General features: G+C 37.1%; 1 protein-coding gene across 2 annotated transcripts in view; it reads left to right on the forward strand.

The window, feature by feature from the left end:
• Positions 1-23,347, forward strand: part of LOC115210823 — a 153,919-nt gene that overhangs the window by 80,249 nt on the left and 50,323 nt on the right. For both annotated transcript variants that reach the window (XM_029779571.2, XM_036501742.1), the window contains exon 2: positions 12,312-13,343. In XM_029779571.2, coding sequence (XP_029635431.1) covers positions 12,312-13,343 — 1,032 coding nt within the window. The remainder of the gene's footprint in view (positions 1-12,311; positions 13,344-23,347) is intronic.

The following is a 23,347-nucleotide window of genomic DNA, read 5'->3' on the forward strand; positions in this document are numbered from 1 at the left end:
GTGATGGTGATGGTGCAGCTGATGATGATGACAAAGACTGTTCGATATAAATCTATATCTATAGGGAAGTTTTGTCTAGTGAATGCTTCAAAAAAAGATGGGTGAATGTATCAAGGATGGCACGTGTGAATGACAGAGCCAGCTTGAGCATAATCCTATGAACAAAAAGAGAAAAAAAAGAAAAACGAAAGGAAAAAAGAGACCCACTTACTGTAATATACTTTCTTTTTGCATGACACTATTGCCCAAGGTTCCCGTGGTCTTTTCCATAGGCTTTTCTATCCACGGACATACCTAATCTGTTTTCTCTTTTTACATTGACATTTCTGTGATACACAATCCCTATTGATTGGCCCCACTTTTTTTTTTCCACGATCCCTTTTGATTGGAATTCGCCCCCATTTTTTCCTTTTTTTTCCCCTTCTCTTCTTCCCAAAAAGAAAAGCTCTACTTTGTATTTTGTCTCTTTTGTGTTTAACCCTGCATGGCCAATAAAGAAATCTATCTATCTATCTATATGTATATATATATATTTGTATGTTTATCTGTCTGTCTATCAATCTATCTATCTATCTATCTATCTATCTATCTATCTATCTATCTATCTACAAACACACACACACACACACAAAATATCGTGGGTACTGAAATACATCCAGTGAAAAATTCAGGTTACGTATAAAGAGAATTTAACCCTTATGAGTATCTTAATAGCCTATGACCTAATCCAAAAATGCCCATGATATATATTTATCAGTGGCATATGGTGGTTGTTATATTGGGTGTGCTGCCACACCCAATGCCACCAACTTTCAAGCAGGGTTATAACAAATGTTTTCCATTAAGATTTCTGATTAAATTAATGAGTAAGATTAATATTTATAACGAATTTGCTGTTTTTGATGGGTGTGCAGCGCATACCTAGCACACCTGGAATATACACCCCTGGTTAATAAACACCTTCCCCAGTGCCTACTGCCTCTTTGATATCTTCACACTTTTCCACCATCTTTTCTCCTCTCCACTGCACCATGTTTCTTACCCACTTATCTCCCCATTTCTGTTCATCATACCAGGCGTCCATACCCCAACACTACTACTGTATACTGGCATCCTGTTGATTAAGACGATGAGTGTTCCAGTCGATTCAATCAACAGAACAGCCTGCTCATGAAATTAATATGCAATTGATAGGCACAGGAGTGGCTGTGTGGTAAGTAGCTTGCTTACCAACCACATGGTTCTGGGTTCAGTCCCACTGCATAGCACCTTGGGCAAGTGTCTTTAACTATAGCCTTGAGCTGACCAAAGCCTTGTGAGTGGATTTGGTAGACGGAAACTGAAAGAAGCCCATCATATATATGTATATATGTGTGTGTGTGTGTATGTTTGTGTGTCTGTGTTTGTCCCCCTAGCATTGCTTGACAACCGATGTTGGTGTGTTTATATCCCTGTAATGTAGCAGTTCGGCAAAAGATACCGATAGAATAAGTACTGGGCTTACAAAGAATAAGTCCTGGGGTCGATTTTCTCAACTGAAGGCAGTGCTCCAGCATGGCTGCAGTCAAATGACTGAAACTAGTAAAGAGTTAGTGGGTGAGCACTTTTCAAACAAGCATACCCTTAATGTAGTTCTTAGGGAGATTCAGCTTGACACAGAATGTGATAAGGCTGGCCCTTTGAAATACAAGTACATCTCATTTTTGCCAGCAGAGTGGACTTGAACAATGGGAAATAAAATGTTTTGCTTGAGGACACACTGCATTACTGGGAATCGAACTCATGACCTTACAACTGTAGCTGAATACCCTAATGACTAAGCCAGGCACATTCACACTACTGTGTAAGGATATGTGCATGTCATGCAGATGTCATCTATCTTGACATTTGCAAGGCCTTTAACAAGGTTCACCACAACATTGTATTAAAGAAACTAACATAGGGCTTCAAAGGAAATTATTAAAGTGGATTCCAAGTTTTGTGGTGAACTGAATCCAGCATGTGGTGATAGATGGTGTTTGATCAAGCTCAGCAAGAGTTATCTGTTGAGTCCCACAAGGCACTGTATTGGGCTCACTCTTTTTCATTACTTACATCAATGACATCATTAACATCATCAAACATAACAGTATTAAAATATTTGTGAATGACTCTAAGCTTCTGACGGTCATTGACAGGGTAGATAATGGGACTAATCTCCAATCAGATCTGCTTGCTGTTATCCAAAAAATCCAATATGCAGCTAAACAAGAATAAATTCGAAGTAATCTACTTCAGTAAAGAGACTGCACTTAAATTACCATGCACGCTTCCCTTGAGTGAAAACCTCATGGCATCAAACACCTGGGAGTAATTGTTGACAACTTGAGCTGGAGTGCCTACATAAACAACAAAGTTGAGATGATTTACACCACGTGCTCCTTGATCCTCAGGACTTTTCAGTCAAGAGATGTTCCTATCATTATCCTTCTCTTCTCCACCAACAGTATTCAAGGTGACTTCATAAAGGCATTTGATAAGGTAGATCATAGCATGATAAGTCATAAGCTATGAGACCTTGGCATTGCTGGTAAACTGAGAGAGTAGCTGCATGACTTCCTTAAAAACAGAAGTCAGGTAGTAGCAGCCAATGGTGCCCTTTCTGAAGAAACTTAAATCCTAAGTGGTGTCCCCCAGGGAACTGTTCTGGGGCCATTACTGTTCATAATAGCCCTCTTAGACATGACCACTGTCACTCAGACAGCCACTATTACTAGCTATGCCAAAGATACAAAATTATCACAGGCAATAAAAAAGCCAGGATAACGTCACAAGCTTACAACAGGACCTAAATTCAATATACTAGTTTAATGCTGAAAAATTTCAAGCACTGCACTATCAACTCACGAATACAGTGCAATCTACATATATAGGACCGAAAGGCACTACAGTCCCAGAGTCACAGGCAGTGAAAGACTTGGGGATCATTTTATATGCACATAAGCAAGATGGCAGCAAAGTGTAGACAACTAGCAGGGTGGATACTGAGATCCTTCAAGACAAGAGACTAAGAAACTATGTTGGTCTTGTGGAGAACCTTTATTCTCAGCTGCCTGGACTACTGCTCCCACTTATGTTCACCACATAGTGCCAAACTAATAGTGGAGCTTGAAGCAGTCCAACGCCACTACACTAAAAAGATTGAAACAGGGCAGCAGATGAGCTACAGGGATAGGCTGAGAAAGAAAACTACAGCTTTACTCACTGAAGTGAAGGTGTGAGAGATATGCAATAATATACATATGGAAAATCCTAGAAGGGCTACTACCTAACTTTGGCATTGAGTATTATACATATGCCAGAACTGGCTGCTATTGTATTGTACCAAAGGACCATCCATGCCATCTTAATGCCGGACCAGATACTGCAATAATCATGGGTTCAAAGGCCCACAGCACTTCAATGTGCTGCCACAAGGGTTAAGAAATTTACAGATGGTGGAACTAGACATCCTCTTCTCCACAATACTGGATGGACCAACAGCCCAACATGAGATACAGACGAGGGCAGTGGAATCAAACTCCCTTATACACCAAATGTACCAACAGCTGGGACAAAGGTACAGGACTGCATGGCTGAAATGAGTAGAAGAGTATATATATATATATATATATATACATTTATTATTATTTGCATGTATACATTTATATAAATGTGCGTGTGTGTGTGTGTATGTATATATGTATGTATATGTATGTATGTATATTCACATATATGCATATATATATATATATATATATATATACAGACATACATATATATAGACATATATATATATATATATATGTATATATATATATATATATATATATACATATATATATATATATACATATATTTATTCATATGTGTGTATGTGTGTGTGTGTGCATATTTGCATATGTGTAATATCTACATACTTGATAGCATTATTGATTTTTTTTAAAAATCTTCTGGAATGTTCCTTAAGGCAACATATATTTTCATGTGCGTGTTCTTATTCCTTTCTTATATTCAATTTTGACCTATATATGCATATGCATTGTAAATTGTTAATAGAACTCATCCCAGTCGTCTATGAACTGTTGAAGCACAGTAAAATGGCAAATGGCTTGCATGTAGTTAGGTCAATATCTTGATTATATGAATTAAGAATATTTGCTCCAGATTTTTAATGAAATGAGGCCTATGTTAAACTATGGTCTCTTTGATTTTTTTTGTTGACGAATTATACAGAAAGATTTATCCATGTATGTGTGTGTGAATATGTGTGTATGCACACACACACATATGTATATATATATATATATATATATATGTATATATGTATATATCAGGGGCGTGCACTCTCAGCAATGCAAGGTATGCGCTGCATGCCTTCTTTGTTTCAAAGAAAATACGTCCAGTTGTTTTAGAAATATTGTCTCCACTTCGTACATCTGCTTTGATAAATGCTTTTAGAAGATCGCATGATACACACTCCCTCTCTGTCTGTATTAGTTTGTCCTTCCTTCCTCTCTCTCTCTCTCTCTCTATCTTAGTGACTCGATAAATTTATCGCTTATCATGCGTTGGGAAGACAGCATGAGTCCCTTCTCTCTGTCTTTGATAGTTTGTCCCTTCTTTCTCTTTCTTTGTTTAAAAGATATACTACGAGGAATGGTCACCCCCTTCTCTCTCAGCGATTCGACAAATTCAGTTTGGCGTGTCATGCTGTGCTAAAATCGCATTTCACGCCTCTCTGGCTATTTTGACCGGAACAAAAGCCGTCCCATAATTCTTGTTTTAGCCAGCTGAAATGTTGGAATAGCCTTCGCATGTAAGTTTGAAATTTTTTATCCAAAACATCCGTTTGCACTATCATATTTTTAGAAAGTTTTGAAAGCAAAAATATCTACATTATATTTCTTATTTCAGAAATAGCTAATTAATCTTAAATTAATTTAACAAAGGGTATTTTTCCGTTTTGTTGAAATTGACTTAAAATTTACGCCGGCGCTTCCACGTGGGTCCTTAAATAAGAGCAGCCTTTTTCAAAATGAGTGAAATGTGTGCTATAAACGATATTTTCAGAACTAGTTTTTCTAAAAGGGACTTCGATGGGAAAAAATTAATTATAAATCGCGGGAGACCAACACCGAATTTACCTAATTTGCGAAGCTACAACAAGAAATTCACGAGACAATTTCAGGTTAATTCGTATGAAAAGAAGAAATGGTTAACTGGAAGTGTTGATCTTAATAAATTATTCTGTTGGCCGTGTTTACTTTTTGGCTTAGAAAAAAATGTTTGGAATGATAAAGGCTATGATGATTTAAATAATTTACATATGGCTATGCTAAAGCACGAGCGTTCTCAAAGGCATATAAAATGTTTGATAGACCTTAAAATATTCGGGAATGTTCGCATAGACTTACAATTAGATGCACGTAAAAATCAAAGCATACAACAGCATAATGAGAAAGTTCGACGAAACAGATCCATTCTGCAACGATTGATCGATGTTGTTATTTTTTTAGGCCTCCAGGAATTATCGTTTCGGGGTCATTTTGAATCTGAAGGCTCTAATAATCGGGGAAATTATAAAGAACTCGTTTATTTGATCAGTAAGTATGACAAACAAATGGAAAGTCATTTAGATACAGCTTCTATCTTCACTGGTCTGTCGAACAGAATTCAAAATGACTTGATCGAAGCAATTCATAAAGTTATGTTGAATGAGATGCAGAAGGAAATTGACCAAGCTAAGTTTGTTTCTATTCTTGTTGATGAGACATCTGATGTCTCAGCATCTTCACAACTGTCAACAGTTTTACGTTATGTTACAGAAGACTGTGTGACGAAAGAACGATTTATCGGTTTTAATGATGTTAGTGCAGATCGATCTGCAAATGCTTTATCTGAACATGTTTTTAAATGCATTGAGACGTGGGAATGTGGAAACAAATTGATTGCGCAGACATATGATGGTGCCGCTACAATGGCAGGACAACTAAATGGGTTACAGGCAAAAGTAAGAAAGAAATATGAATGTGCGATCTTTATTCATTGTTGTGCCCATATCCTAAATTTAGTTCTTTCACAATCATGCTCTGCTATGAAAGAATGCAAGATATTTTTTTCTACAATAAACGGACTCGGTACATTTTTTACGAAATCACCGAAAAGGACTAATGCATTAGATAATATTGTTAAAAAAAGATTTCCGAAAGCAACAGCAACTAGATGGAATTACTCCTCACGTCTTATTATTACCACAAAGGAAAATTATAATTTCATAATCAGCCTTTTTGAACACATCATTGAAAATCCTAAAGCATGGGATGATATCACCATAAATTCAGCAATTGGATTCTTACACACTTTAAAAGCTCCTGATTTCTTATTTTTGTTAGAGGTATTCAGTGACATTTTTTCTTTTACTGACGTCTTATTTAACATACTCCAGAGTAAAAGTCATGACATAGTGTATTGTAAACAGCAAATAGATAAAACTAGAACTGTACTCGAAAACAAACTTGATAATTTTTCAGTCTTTTATGATAGGTTAGGGGAAAAATATGGAGTCGATGCAGGAATAGGAATTCAGAGATCCAAGAATATATCTATTGATCCCCAACGACATTATAGAATGCTTTATAACAAAATTATAAGTACAATAGTTGACCAAATAAAAGCACGATATTCATCCTTAGAAGAGTTTAAATTCATGGAACTTTTGAATTTTAACAAAGTTGATGAGTATTGCAAACAATTTCCTGTGGACTCTTTAGATTCTTTAAGAACAACTTATGGCAGATTTTTTGATGTAATACGATTACAAAGTGAGCTCAATGTGATGTATTCAATGAAAGATTTTAAAAAACCAAGTGTAAGTCATTTAATGAGTTACATTAACAGCACTGATCTTGTTGAAGCTATGCCAGAACTCTTCAATCTGTGCAAGTTGATTTTGACAATTCCGTCTACCACTGCTTCTGTAGAGCGATCCTTTTCTGCATTAAGTAGAATTAAAACATACCAAAGAAATGCGACAGGAGAAAGAAGACTGTCTGGGTTAGCACTAATGTCAATTGAAAAAGATTTATTACAAGAATTGATGAAAAGAGAAGATTTCTATGAAAATGTGATAGATATATTTGCCCAGAAAGATCGAAGAATTGAATTAATTTATAAATGAGCTAAGTAACATTTTAAAACATTAAAAAAAAATATATTAAAGAGCATATATTACAGGTTTTGCTAAGTGTTTGTTATAACGTAAGGTTCGACCTTCTTACATCAGTATTGTTTCGCAGGAGAAATGTTTTGATTTCTTCGTGAAACCTAACCTACATAGATTTCCCTTTCTGTGCTGCTGGGTGTAGTCTATTTACGGCCGTAAATAAGTGTCTTGCTTCACTTTCAATAAGTGTCTTGTTTCAATCTCAGAGATGTTGACTTCTGCCACAACAGTTTTGGGAGGCTTTTTACAATGTTGAATTTTCGCTGTCTTTCATTGTGTGCGTATTCATGTATATGCGTGTATTTTCAATGTTTGTGCGTGAGACGTAGTCCTTTAATGTACAGAGTTCAGTAAGTCTCAGAACAGTCAATAATTTTCCCGGAATTGACAAGTAGCATGATAAAGAACCTGACTTGTCTTCGAGAGCGTAACGATCTAAAACCATGGCCATATAATGTAACTAAATGTGTTCTTTTAATTAAATCATTTCATTCAGCTCAACCGATAGGTATAGGGGCTAATGCAGAATCGCACCCCTTTGAAAAACGAATTTATGTGAAAATTTTTTTTCGGATTCCTACCTTTAACAGAGATTCTGAATATGCAAAAATATTGACAGAATCCAATTTCATCTTTATTACATTTCACTTATGATTTTTAGACTTTTCTAAGGGAGAATGAGGATGGGAAAGTACTGACGTTTCGAAGAGCAAAGAATAATACAAACAATACACTTATTTCAGGATCATCTCTGCACAGCCATTTTTTATTCCCTGTTTATTCTGCATATTCAGAATCTCTTATATGTAAATCGTAGGAATACGAAAATGTTTTACTGAAAAATTGCCGGGGGGGGGGGATGAAATTAATTGCATGCCCAACGCCGGAAGTCACCGCACGCCACTGGTATATATGTGTGTGTGTGTGTATACAGACACCCATCCAGTGGAATGCTGAGAGCACCATCCGAGAGTGATCACTGCCAGAGCAGCTGACTGGCTTCTGTGCCAGTGGCACGTAAAAAGCACCATTCAAATGTGATCGTTACCAGCATTGGCTTACTGGCACTTGTACCAGTGGCTCATAAAAACACCACTGGAGCATGGCCGTTGCCATACCACTTGACTGACCCTCATGCCGGTGGCACGTAAAAGCATTCTCTACACTCTCGGAGTGGTTGGCATTAGGAAGGGCATCAAGCTGTAGAAACTCTGCCAGATCAGATTGGAGCCATCTGGTTTGTTAGTCCTCAGTCAAATCGTCCAATCCATGCTAGCATGGAAAGCGGACATTAAACGATGATGATGATGATGATGATGATGATGATGCACATATCTGTTATTTATATAGCTATGTATATATGCATATATACACACGTATATATGTATTTATGTACATATATATATGTATTTATGTACATATATATATATATGTATATTTGTATGTAGATAGATAGATAGATAGATAGATAGATAGATAGGTAGGTAGGTAGGTAGGTAGTAGGTAGGTAGGTAGGTAGGTAGGTAGATAGATAGATAGATAAGTACATACATACATACATACATACATATCCCCATCAATTATCAATTTTTAGCATCTGTTTTGGATGTAGACGTGAGTCGTACTCTTTGACAGGAACCAACAAGCTGAAGGATTGCACCAAGCCCAAATGTTCACTCCGACAGTGTTTCTACATGTGGATGCACTTCCTGAGGCCAACCATTCTATAGATTGTATGTGGTGCTTTATCTTGGCATTAACACTAGTGTTTGTACTAAGGCAAGATCCCCTTGACTGAGTGGGTATGTAGTATTGAGGGAGACAGTGTTATGCCAGATTTTGAAAAGTGAAAGCATGATAAAGGAACATGAATAGGTAAAGGTGTCATGCTGTGAGAGGGATATATGGTTTCGCTTGTTGGAAATATAGAGCAACAGAGAAGGGGAGAGCACTACCTTAATGTAGAAGCTAAATATAAGAGAGAACAGGGATTGAATATTGGAAATAGTGGGTGAGTAGGTAAGCACACGAGAGCATGAAAGAGATGTTACAATAATTATACTCAGCAAATAAGCAAAAATATTATCAATTCACATGAAGTGTGTTGGATAATATTTTTGCTCACCCACTGAGTATAATCATTGAATCATAAAGTATTCCTGTTAGCGTTGAATGCATTATAGCACCAATGAGTTGCTGTATCCTGGAAAGAGTTGTTTGTTATACAAATGTACCATGGCCACCCACAAATGCCTGTCCAATTTTTGTCTATTATTTACTTTAGGTATTATTTCTTATAGCCAATGTTTGTTCTGCTTGACCTTTTTATCCTCATTAGGATTCCGGCCAGTCCATACACTAATTGTGTACATATCTTTTCCATGTTTATACTAGTGCCTTCTCATTCCTATATCTATATCTATCTATCTGTCTGTCTGTCTGTCTGTATGTATGTATCTATGTATCTGTGTATGTACACATGTTTGTCTGTGTAGTAAGTAGCTTGCTTACGAACTACATGGTTCCTGGTTCAGTCCCACTGTGTGGTACCTTGGGCAAGTGTCTTCTACTATAGCCTCGGGCCAACCAAAGCCTTGTGAGTGGATTTGGTAGATGGAAACTGAAAGAAGCCCGTCGTATATATGTATATGTATATGTATATATATATATATATATATATATATATTATATATATATATATATGCATGTGTGTGTGTATGTTTGTGTGTCTGTGTTGTCCCCTCAACATCACTTGACAACCTATGCTGGTGTGTTTACATCCCTGTAACTTAGCGGTTCGGCAAAAGAGACCTATAGACTAAGTACTAGGCTTACAAAGAATAAGTCCTGGGGTCGATGTGCTCGACTAAAGGCGGTGCTCAAATGACTGAAACAAGTAAAAGAGTAAAAGAATAATATACATATATGTATATTCATTTATTCATTTACTTCTTTCGTCATTTGACTGTGGCCATGCTGGGGCAGTGCCTTTAGTTGAACAACTCGACCCCAGTACTTATTTTTTATAAGACTATTACTTATTCTATTGGTCTCATTTGCCAAACCACTAAGTAAGGATGACGTAAGCACACCAACATCAGTTGTCAAGCGATAGTAGGAGTGACAAGCACAGACACACACAAATATATACATATATACATATACATATATATATATATATATATATATATACATGATGGCCTTCTTTCAGTTTCCATCTACGAAATCCACTCACAAGGCTTTGGTCAAGGCTATAGAAGACACTTGCCCAAGGTGCTACACAGTGGAACTGAACCCAGAACCATGTATTTGGAAAGCAAGCTTCTTATCACACAGCCATGCTGCGCCTATATATATATATTTACACACACACACACACCACACACACACACACATACACACACACACACATATTTGCTTGTGTGTGTTTGTGCAGATAGATAAACAGACAGACAGACTGATAGACAGACAGATACATAGATAAATACCCATATATATTTATGTATATATATCTGTATATGTATACTCACATGTATGTCTTTGTATATACATGTATTTATATACTTACGTATATATAAGTAAATAAATGTGTGTATATATGTGTGTGTGGTGGGGGTCGTGTGTGTCTTGTTGGATATGCAAGGGCACCTCAAGGCCTTTCTTTGCTGTATGAATATTGGACTTTTTTTCACATCACTTTGTTTAACCTGATCCAACTATTTGCATTCCTTGTGATCATAGATATTGCCTTTTGGCAGCCATCATCTCTACATCTCTACCTGAATGTTAGATTAAAGTTTATGCTTCCAAATAAGTTTCTTTTGCAAACAATTGACCTAAGCCTAATTGCAATATTTAATGCATATTATCTTCATCTCTCATTTGATCTCCTAATAAATGCTATTTTAGTGTGGTGGTAATATATTCTTCATTGGATGTTCACAATACGTAGGTTGCATGTGAAGACAGTGACCACACTAAGCAATAAATGAGTTTTCAAATATTTTATTAACACACATCGTTTATATTTACAAGTGTACATCCAATAAATTAAGGGAACAATGTTCAATGAACATAATGGTTAGGAATCTCCTGTAATATAACTTGTTATATAATATTATGAAAGTAGTGTGTGTGTTACTTGACTCTACAAATTAAGGTTGGTACCTTTTATTGAGTTCAATATAAGCATGTTACGTAAAGAAAAGTGGAAGAGGAGAAGAGACCGACTTACTAAGACAAGGGACAAAGATTTCCCTAGATGACTGAGTAGTACTGACCTGAGATTGAACTTACAAACTTTTAAAGCTGAAAGCATCCTTTCTAGAATTTTCAGTAAACCTGTTTGGTGGGAAAACTCACATTGCTTAGTTTTATTTTTCAAATAAAAGGTGCAGGAGTGGCTGTGTGGTAAGTAGCTTGCTTATGAACCACATGATTCCGGGTTCAGTCCCACTGCATGGCACCTTGGGCAAGTGTCTTCTACTATAGCCTCAGGCTGACCAACGCCTTGTGAGTGGATTTGGTAGACGGAAACTGAAAGAAGCCCATCATATATATGTATGTATATATATGTGTGTGTATTTGTGTCTGTGTTTGTCCCTTCAACATCACTTGACAACCGATGCTGGTGTGTTTACGTTCCCGTAACTTAGCGGTTCGGCAAAAGGGACCGATAGAATAAGTACTAGGCTTACAAAGAATAAGTCCTGGGGTCGATTTTCTCAACTAAAGGCAGTGCTCCAGCATGGCTGCAGTCAAATGACTAAAACAAGTAAAAGAGTAAATATTGAAATCATTTGCATACATGGAAATGCTTCAAACAAATGGTAATACTCTGTTAAAAATCACTGAGTTCAGGTTTTGCCAAGGTTGACTTTGCCTTTAATCCTTACACTATTGTTAAAATAGGTACCAGTTGAACACGAGGACTGATGTAATCAATTTACTACCTCCCCACCCCCAAATTTGTGGGCCTGGTGTCAAAACTTGAAATCAATAATTATTTTATTTTAATTATCTATTTCTTTTATTGCAATTTTAATTTGTCATTTTATTTCTTTTGCAGATGGAAAATGTTCAAGCAAACAATCGTCGAAGAGTAATGAGGCGCTCATTGAGACAAACGAAAAATTACCATCATCGCCACAAAACAAAGCTAATATATGTATCGAAGAAGTGTTACAGAAAGTAAATCAGTGTTTGAAAAGACTCAGCACTCCAGAAGACATAGATATACTAAACACAGACTGTTATAATGATATTAAAGTTGTGTGGGAAGCTTCGCAGTACAATCCAAACATCCATATACGTAAATCAGTGGCCTTATGTCTTTACCAATCAAAGTTTGTCAAAATTTTCAAAAACATTTGGCTCTGTGTACACCAAGTTCACATCTTTCACAAAGATAATATAAAACAGTGGCGGAAACTAAAGAAAAGCTTGTCGGTTCTATGGAATACATGTGACATAAACAGCGAAGTATGTCAAGACGTTTGTGACAATGGTTTAATCTCAATACTCCTGCATGCACTTGTGAATGTTTCAAACACACGATACTCTGAGGATGACAAGAAACAATATTACGTGAAAGCCATTCTAGGAATTATGCACAATGTTGTACGTCACAATAGCGATGGACGTTTACTTCTGCGTGAATGTGGTGGAGTTCGGGCTCTTCAACATTTGTTCAAGTCAGATCTCGACATGATCCGTGCTAAATCTCTCATCGTACTCTCTTATGTTGTCGATGAGACGGAGAGTGAATTGCTCAATTCGAACAGTGACCTGCTCAGTTTTATTTTGGATATTTTCGATAGGGCATTAAACTCCCCTAATCACTTCAGTAGCAAATATGGAATGTGTGTAACAGAAATTCTCAGGGGTTTATTTAACCTGTCTGCAAGTGATGTCAACAAAGTGCAACTGGTTCAGAATGGTATCTTAACATTTTATGTTCGTCTTTTACAAGAAGAAAATCTATACATAAACAATCCCCTTTCTGAAGAGGAAATTCTTTTAGTTATAAATGGACTTTGGGCACTTTCTTTCAATGGCAAGAACAAAGCATTAATTCAAAAGGAAGCAGGATGTCTTGAAGGTACGTATGAATATATGTGTATGTATATGTGTGTGTGTATATTTCTATGTATATATATATATGCATGTGTATATGTAAAATACTACATTTTTCTTGTCTCCCTTTTTAGCCTACATTCACACCTCCAACCATATCCCCAGTTCTATGTCTTCCTCTCACAATACAATTACACCTATACACCTACCAACCTTCACCATCCCATACCACTACACTCCAACACCTGCACATCTCTTTCTCTCTCTCTCTCTCTCTCTCTCTCTCTTATTTCTTTACTACCCACAAGGGGCTAAACACAGAGTGGACAAACAAGGACAGACAAAGAGATTAAGTCGACTACATTGACCCCTGTGTGTAACTGGTACTTAATTCATTGACCCCGAAAGGATGAAAGGCAAAGTCGACTTTGGTGGAATTTGAACTCAGAACGTAACAGCAGACGAAATCCTGCTAAGCATTTCACTTGGCTTGCTAACATTTCTGCCAGCTCACCCACCACTCTCTCTCTCTCTCTCTCTCTCTCTCTCTCTCTCTCTCTCTCTTGCTACACACATGCCTATATAAAACTACATGTACACACCTCCTATCTATGTCCATCTCAGTATATAGACACACTTTTATAAGCTCATATACACCCCTGCCCCTCCTTTTTTCCTAACTTCCCCAGTAGAACCATATCATCACTTGGTACCTAATCTCTGCTTTTTATTATCCATTAATAATTTTTTTTTTTCACTCTTTCTATTTCTTTTCCATTTCTTTTTTTTTAATGAAGAACTAGTGTCTGGAACAAATAAAACTTAACGTAATTAACCCGTTATTTTGTTTATTTTTAAATCCATTTCCCCCTTTTGGCCACCCCTATTACCACCCCACTTTTCTTTAATACTCCTCCCACTGGATCTTTCCACCACACCCAAGTGGGGCAATAGCATTCACTTTCAGAACTACTGGGCTCTTTTCTTTTTAAATGTAAAATAATACATTTGTTTAAATTTGTTCCTCCCATATTGCCTTCATTACCCCCACACACACACACACACACTCACACACACAGTCAGTTTCTAGAATTGCATTTTTTCTTCTTGTTTCAATAAACTACTTATAGTGGAGCCTTCATTACAGACAGTGTCATTTGTTTCCAATTTTCTATGAAAACATGTCACCTCTTAGGGAAATATTACCTTGCTTGGAAAGAAGTGATAGTTGGCTGCAAAAAAGGCCTCCAGCTGAAGAAAATCTGCCTCAGAGAATTCAGCTTGGAAAAGTAGAACAATAAAAAGAATGATGGTGGTGATGGTGGTTGTGTTGTTGTTGTTGTTTTCTTCTTCTTCTTCTTCTTCTTCTTCTTCTCTTCTTCTTCTTCTTCTTCTTCTTCTCTTCTTCTTCTTCTCTTCTTCTTCTTCTTCTCTTCTTCTTCTTCCTCCTCCTCTCTTCCTTTTCCTTCTCCTCCTCTTCCTCCTCCTCCTCCTCCTCCTCCTTCTTCTTCTTCTTCTTCCATCCAGGACTCACGCCACAAAAAATAATCCCTAATTCAAGCCTACTCTAAGCTGTTGTTGTTGTTGGTGGTGGTGGTGATGGTTGTGCTTTCTTGAGCAAATGTAATGTTGACACACAGATGAGTTCTGCCTCAGTGCTTACCATACTGGCTTAATAAGACTTTGAATACTTCTTTTGTATTGCAATAATAAAGTTCTTTGATGATAACAGAATATTACTCTATTTGTAACACTTAAGGTAATTCATAATTTGAAAAGAAGCATCAGATACAAAACACATTTAAGATTTTCAGAATCAGTTTTATATAAAAAGATTTTTTTCAAAATTAGCAACAAAAGAATTGTTTACTATTAAATGTGACCAGTTGTGATTTAGCAAAAAGTTCCTCTTACTCTTTTACTTGCTTCAGTCATTTGACTGCAGCCATGCTGGAGCACCGCCTTTAGTCGAGCAAATTGACCCCCAGGACTTATTTTTTGTAAGCCTGGTACTTATTCTATCGGTCTCTTTTGCCGAACCACTAAGTTACGGGGACATAAACACACCAGCATCGGTTGTCAAGTAATGTTGGGGGGACAAACACAGGCACAGAAACATGTACACACACACATACATATATATATATATATATATATATATATATATATACGACAGGCTTCTTTCAGTTTCCATCTACCAAATCCACTTACAAGGCTTTGGTTGGCCTGAGGCTATAGTAGAAGACACTTGCCCAAGGTGCCACGCAGTGAGACTGAATCCAGAACCATGTGGTTGGTAAGCAAGCTACTTACCACACAGCCACTCCTGCGCCTATAGTTGTAGAATTTTTAACTAAACTTCCTATAGAACAGTAGATGCAGGTATGGTTAAGAAGTTCACTTTATGACCACAGTCCCATTGTGCAGTACCATAAGCAGGTGTCTCCTACTGTGGATCTAGGTTGACCAATGTCCCGTGAGTATATTTGATTGACAGAAACTGTAGAAGTGCATTCAAAATAGGTGTAATTAGCTTTCTGATAGTTCTAATATTATGCAGTTCAATCTAGCCCAATAGTTCCCAAAATGGATGGTACTATCCCCTTGGGTGTGGTGGAAAGATCCAGGAGCATTGAAGAAAAGTGGGGCAGTAATGGGGTGACCAAAAGGAGGAGATGGATGTAAAAACATGAAAATAACAGGTGACTTAGGTTAAGTTTTATTTGGGAAATATGGTTGTTTTGAATTTGCTACAGAAAGTGGAATATGTTTGTGGTGTTGAGTATGGTGGGGTGGGTGCTAGGAATGTGATCTAGGAATATTGGGGTGTCTATATCCCTGTAACTTAGTAGTTCAGCAAATGAGACTTATAGAATAAATACTAGGCTTACAAAGAATAAGTACTTGGGTCAGTTTCTTCGACTGAAAACTCTTTAAAGTGGTGCTCCAGCATGGCCACAGTCAAATGACTGAAACATGTAAAAGAAAGGATACACAACACACACACACAAACATAACATATGACAGAAAGAGAAACAAAATGGAATTCACGAGATTCTTTACTATTCACTGCAATCAATTTGACCTGTTGTGCATCAGTGCTTCACTGGTGAAATGCTGCACAAACAGTTGTGATGCATCATTGGTACAGATATGTCTCATCAGGTGATTTGTCAAAAGGTACCTTTTTTTACAATCTCCATTTCACTTACATTGATTAGAATACATTTTGTTAGTTGTCTGTAATACCTGCATATATATCAATATATCGATATACATACATACACACACAAACACATATATATGTATATATATCAATATATATGTATATGTACATACACACACACACATACACACACACATACACACACACACATATATATGTATATATATATATATATATGTGTGTACATATATATATATATATATATATTATATATATATATATACGACAGGCTTCTTTCAGTTTCCATCTACCAAATCCACTTACAAGGCTTTGGTTGGCCTGAGGCTATAGTAGAAGACACTTGCCCAAGGTGCCACGCAGTGAGACTGAATCCAGAACCATGTGGTTGGTAAGCAAGCTACTTACCACACAGCCACTCCTGCGCCTATAGTTGTAGAATTTTTAACTAAACTTCCTATAGAACAGTAGATGCAGGTATGGTTAAGAAGTTCACTTTATGACCACAGTCCCATTGTGCAGTACCATAAGCAGGTGTCTCCTACTGTGGATCTAGGTTGACCAATGTCCCGTGAGTATATTTGATTGACAGAAACTGTAGAAGTGCATTCAAAATAGGTGTAATTAGCTTTCTGATAGTTCTAATATTATGCAGTTCAATCTAGCCCAATAGTTCCCAAAATGGATGGTACTATCCCCTTGGGTGTGGTGGAAAGATCCAGGAGCATTGAAGAAAAGTGGGGCAGTAATGGGGTGACCAAAAGGAGGAGATGGATGTAAAAACATGAAAATAACAGGTGACTTAGGTTAAGTTTTATTTGGGAAATATGGTTGTTTTGAATTTGCTACAGAAAGTGGAATATGTTTGTGGTGTTGAGTATGGTGGGGTGGGTGCTAGGAATGTGATCTAGGAATATTGGGGTGTCTATATCCCTGTAACTTAGTAGTTCAGCAAATGAGACTTATAGAATAAATACTAGGCTTACAAAGAATAAGTACTTGGGTCAGTTTCTTCGACTGAAAACTCTTTAAAGTGGTGCTCCAGCATGGCCACAGTCAAATGACTGAAACATGTAAAAGAAAGGATACACAAACACACACACACAAACATAACATATGACAGAAAGAGAAACAAAATGGAATTCACGAGATTCTTTACTATTCACTGCAATCAATTTGACCTGTTGTGCATCAGTGCTTCACTGGTGAAATGCTGCACAAACAGTTGTGATGCATCATTGGTACAGATATGTCTCATCAGGTGATTTGTCAAAAGGTACCTTTTTTTACAATCTCCATTTCACTTACATTGATTAGAATACATTTTGTTAGTTGTCTGTAATACCTGCATATATATCAATATATCGATATACATACATACACACACAAACACATATATATGTATATATATCAATATATATATGTATATGTACATACACACACACACATACACACACACATACACACACACACATATATATGTATATATATATATATATATATGTGTGTGTACATATATATATATATATATATATATATATATATATATACATACATACATATATATACACATATATGTATATAGATACATATACATACACACAAACATATACACATACATGCACACACACACATATATGTATTTTATCATGGATTGATATGGATTGATATGAGCTGGCAAGTCAGAAGACTGTGCCAAGCTCTGCTGTCCTCTTTGGCATGGTTTCTACAGCTGGCTGCTTTTTACTTGACACCAGCAGCAACAGTGAAGTCACCAGATAATTTCTAAGACACCCCCTTCTCAATTGAAGGTGGTAGGAGGGTCTAGTATTGAGGAAGGTGCCGTTATGCTTGAGGAAAGTTCAAATTATGAGTGGAGAGACAGAAATAGGCATCATCATTATCATCATCATCATCATCATCATCATCATCATCATTGTTTAACGTCTGCCTTCCATGCTGGCATGGGTTGGACAGTTGGACAGGAGCCGGCCAGGTAGGAGCCTACACCTGACTCCATGTCTGTTTTAGCAGGCTTTTTATGGCTGGATGCCCTTCCTAACACCAACCACCCAGCAGAGTAGACAGAGTGTTTTTATGTGACACAAGTACAGCTGAGGTCAGTTTTAGCATGGTTTTTACAGCTGGATGCCCTTCCAAATGCCAACCACTTTACAGTGTGGACTGGATGCTTTTTACGTGGCATCCAGTTCACACTGTGAAATGGTTATACAAGGCTACTTCAGTAGGAGAGAGAGAGAGAGAGAGAGAGAAAGAGGAGGATAAGGTGAGTTGGTGGGTAGGTGTGCAAGATTGCAAAAGGAGTGTGGGAGCTGGAAGTGAGGAGTTGTTAGGAGGATATGCATATATATATATATATACACATAAGTGAGGGTGCATGGTGTAGTGGTTAGTGTGCTGCACTCACAATCATGAGATCATGGTTTCAATTCCGAGACCAGCTTGTGTGTTGTGTTCTTGAGCAAAACACTTCATCACATGCTGCTCTGCAATCACTTACACACCTGACATGTGGTACACCTGTATATATATATACAGGGTGCAGTGAATAAACTGTCGTCTTAATTACACAAAAATGAACATAACACTGACATTTAATTTTAACAGGTATATTTACCAAAATTACATGAAAATATCTTGAAATACTACAAAATAAATTTATTCAATAAAATCATCATTGACTTCAACAAGAGCCTCCAGATGATCTCAAAGTCTCCTGCAACTCTTCTGGACAGGCTCCTTGTTTAAGTTGGTGAATGCTGCCATAATCCTTACCTTCAGTTTATCTTTGGTGTTATAAGAACTTTTGGTCTCTCACTCAACTGTGCCCCACACATAATAATCGAAGGGGTTGCAGACTGGAGAGTTAGTTGGCCAGATGTTAGGGGTAATGTGGTCGCAGAAATTGTCTGACAGCCATGAGTTGGTTCTCTTGCTTTTGTGGCATGGTGCAGAGTCCTGTTGCTAGAAATAGGGTCTTCCAGCAGCCATCCTCTTGATCCATGGCAGCACTACCTCCTCTATGCACTTGATGTAGGCCTCCGTGTTGAGTCTGAGGCTGTGTGGGAAGATGAATGGAGATATAACGTCGTTATCACTAGTGATCACTCAAAACATCATGATGTCGACTGGATGTTTGATTTTTATCACTCTCAGTACATGTCCTCAGATTGCACTGTCCTCGAATTGACATCTAAAAGACTTTGAAATGTTTGTATCGGAGCTTCTGGTATGAATACCAAGCAGTATAGCATGTCATTTCCAAATTTTTGGCAGAGTGAATTGCATCACAGTGCTGTTTTCCTCACAGAGGGTGCCCAGCTGACCCAACTATACTGTGTAGTCAATAAAATCAAAAATAAGGAATGCCCATAAATGAAATTAAAAATATAAAATGGCAACAATTTACCCATCTCACCCATTATATATATATATTTACATATATATATATATATATATATGTATATATATATATAGGCAAATAGATGAATAGATAGAAAGAGATAGAGAAAGATAAAGATACATGGATAGGTATGTATGTGTGAGCGTGTGTGTGTGCACACATGCCCATTTTTTTGTTTAGCACTACCCCGCTTAACAACTGCTGTTGGTTTGTTTACATCCCTGTAACTTAGCAGTTCAGCAAGTGAGACTGAAAGAGACCAGACTGTAAAACAAAATAGCTTGGAGTTAATTTAAATCAACAAAACCCTTGAAGTTGGTGCCCCAACATGGCCACAGTCCAGTGACTGAAACCAATACAAGAACAAGGAAATAATAATTTATTTATTCTTTCTCCAAATGGAATCAAAACATTGCCTAGGTTAACGTTGCCATTTACTCTCCTAGCATTCATAAAAGAAATACCAGTAATTCACTGAGGTCATTTTAGTTGACTATGTGAGTCTCACCTTCAGAAATTGGATTTATGCCTAATCAAAAGAAATCAATATATATATATATATATATGTTTTGAATAGAACAATGGAATTTATACAGATTGCTAAATATGTCAATTATTAATCAATATGTGTTTGAAAGAGATGTTGTTGCCAAGGTAGTATAACATTAGATTCAATAATTTACTCTATCATGTTTCAAACCTTTATATTTTGAGTTCAAATCCTATCAGAGGCTGGCATTAGATTTTATTTCTTCATGACACAATTTCCAATGATATCATTTTATCTTTTACCTTTTACTTACTTCAGTCATTAGACTACAGCCATGCTGGGATACCGCCTTGAAAAATTTGAAACCAAATGAATCAACCCCAGTACTTTTACTATTGGTCTTTTGGCTGAACTGCTAAGTTATGAGGATGTAAACAAACCAACTCTGGTTGTAAAGCAGTGATGGGGGACAAACACAGACACAAAGACACACACACACACACATATATATATATTCTTTTACTTGTTTCAGTCATTCGACTGTGGCCATGCTGGAGCACTGCCTTTAGTCAAACAAATTGACCCTAGGACTTATTCTTTGTAAGCCTAGTACTTATTTTATTGGTCTATTTTGCCGAACCACTAAGTTATGGGGACATAAACACACTAACATCAGTTGTCAAGTGATGGTGAGGTGACTAACAAATACATACATACATATATATATATATATATATATGTATGTATATATATATATATATATATATATATGTGTGTATGTATTGGCACGTAAAAAGCACCATCCGATCGTGGCCGTCTGCCAGCCTCCCCTGGCACCTGTGCCGGTGACATGTAAAACGCACCCACTACACTCACGGAGTGGTTGACGTTAGGAAGGGCATCCAGCTGTAGAAACACTGCCAGATCAGACTGGGCCTGGTGCAGCCTTCTGGCTTCCCAGACCCCTGTTGAACCGTCCAACCCATGCTAGCATGGAAAGCAGACGCTGAATGATGATGATGATGACGATGATGATATATATATATATGTATATATATATATGTATATATATATATATGTATATATATATATATATATATATTTATATATGTATATGTATGTATATATATAGACACCACACATACATATATGTATATATATACATATATATATATGTATACACACACATCCAATAAACTTTCAGTTTTACAGTTTCTGTCTATGAAATTCCCTCGCAAATCTTTGGTCAACCTGGGGCAATGGTCGGAGGCACTAGCCCAAGTTGGTACACAATGGGACTGAACTCGAGACCATGTAGCTGGAATAGCAAACTTCTTATCGCACAGTCAAGTCTGAGCCTATTACTTATATTTTAAACATATATATATATATAAAATCTTTGCTGAGATTAGAATTTCAAAAAGATGTTATGCTATTATCTGTGTGTAGACATGTGACTGATGATATGCCAATCTCCAATGTTCACAGTTTGCTTCTTTTAGATCTAAGATGATATATATTCCTATGTTTGGATATGTTTCCATGGAAGGTTGTAAACAAAAGATACTGTTTGTTTAATGGTGATGCTCATTTGCAACTACTGCGTGCGCATGTACACACACGCATACACACACGCACACACACACACACACACACGCGGGCGCACACACATACACAAGTAATTGCTGTCTCTCTGTGCTTCTTTGTTGTCAGTGGCATTTCTAACTTTCAGTCCATGACCTTTCAGATGGTTAGTCAGTCCAGTTGCAGATCTGCATTTGAAATATAGGTGACAGATGAAAGGTGTAACACTCACTGGATTGATTGGGGTCACTTTGTGGGATATGATCTTTGTGTACTGCTATATGTTTTTTTCAGAACTGCAATCAACTTGCAAACTTTCTCACATACTAAGCGAGTGGCTGTGTGGTAAGTAGCTTGTTTACCAACCACATGGTTCCGGGTTCAGTCCCACTGCGTGGCACCTTGGGCAAGTGTCTTCTACTATAGCCTCGGGCCGACCAAAGCCTTGTGAGTGGATTTGGTAGACGGAAACTGAAAGAAGCCCATCGTATATATGTATATATATGTATGTGCGTGTATGTTTGTGTGTCTGTGTTTGTCCCCCTAGCATTGCTTGACAACTAATGCTGGTGTGTTTATGTCCCCGTCACTTAGCGGTTCGGCAAAAGAGACCGATAGAATAAGTACTGGGCTTACAAAGAATAAGTCCCGGGATCGAGTTGCTCTATTAAAGGCGGTGCTCCAGCATGGCCGCAGTCAAAATGACTGAAACAAGTAAAAAAAAAAAAAAGAAAAATACATGCATACATAAATACACACATATAGGCATCCATACATAAAGCATGTCTAGACAAGCAACTATATCCATACATAAAATGAAACATAGAAATCTGCTTGCATACATACACACACACACACGGGCGCACACACACACACACACACACACACACACACACACATACATACATACATACATACATACAAAAATACCCTGTTGATGTTGAAATTTCAATGAAGGAGCCTTGATTCTAGGTTGAAAGCTGTTTCTTTCTCTATTAGCAAGAAATCTTGAAATAAGACTGAATAATGGCATGCATGCATGCATGCATCCATACATACATACATGCATGCATGCATACATACATACATACATACATATGTAAATGTGTGTGTGTTTGTGTTGGGTAGGTAGGTGGATGTATGGTAGGCTTCTTTCAGTTTCTAGTTACCCAGTCCATACATAGTGCTTTGGTCAACTAGGGTTCTTATTTCTTTATTGCCCATAAGGGGCTAAACATAGAGGGGACAAACAAGGACAGACAAAGGGATTAAGTCGATTACATTGGCCCAGTGTGCAACTGGTACTTAATTTATCGCCCCGAAAGGATGAAAGGCAAAGTTGACCTT

This window comes from Octopus sinensis, linkage group LG4, assembly GCF_006345805.1.
Source record: "Octopus sinensis linkage group LG4, ASM634580v1, whole genome shotgun sequence".
NCBI lineage: Eukaryota > Metazoa > Mollusca > Cephalopoda > Octopoda > Octopodidae > Octopus > Octopus sinensis.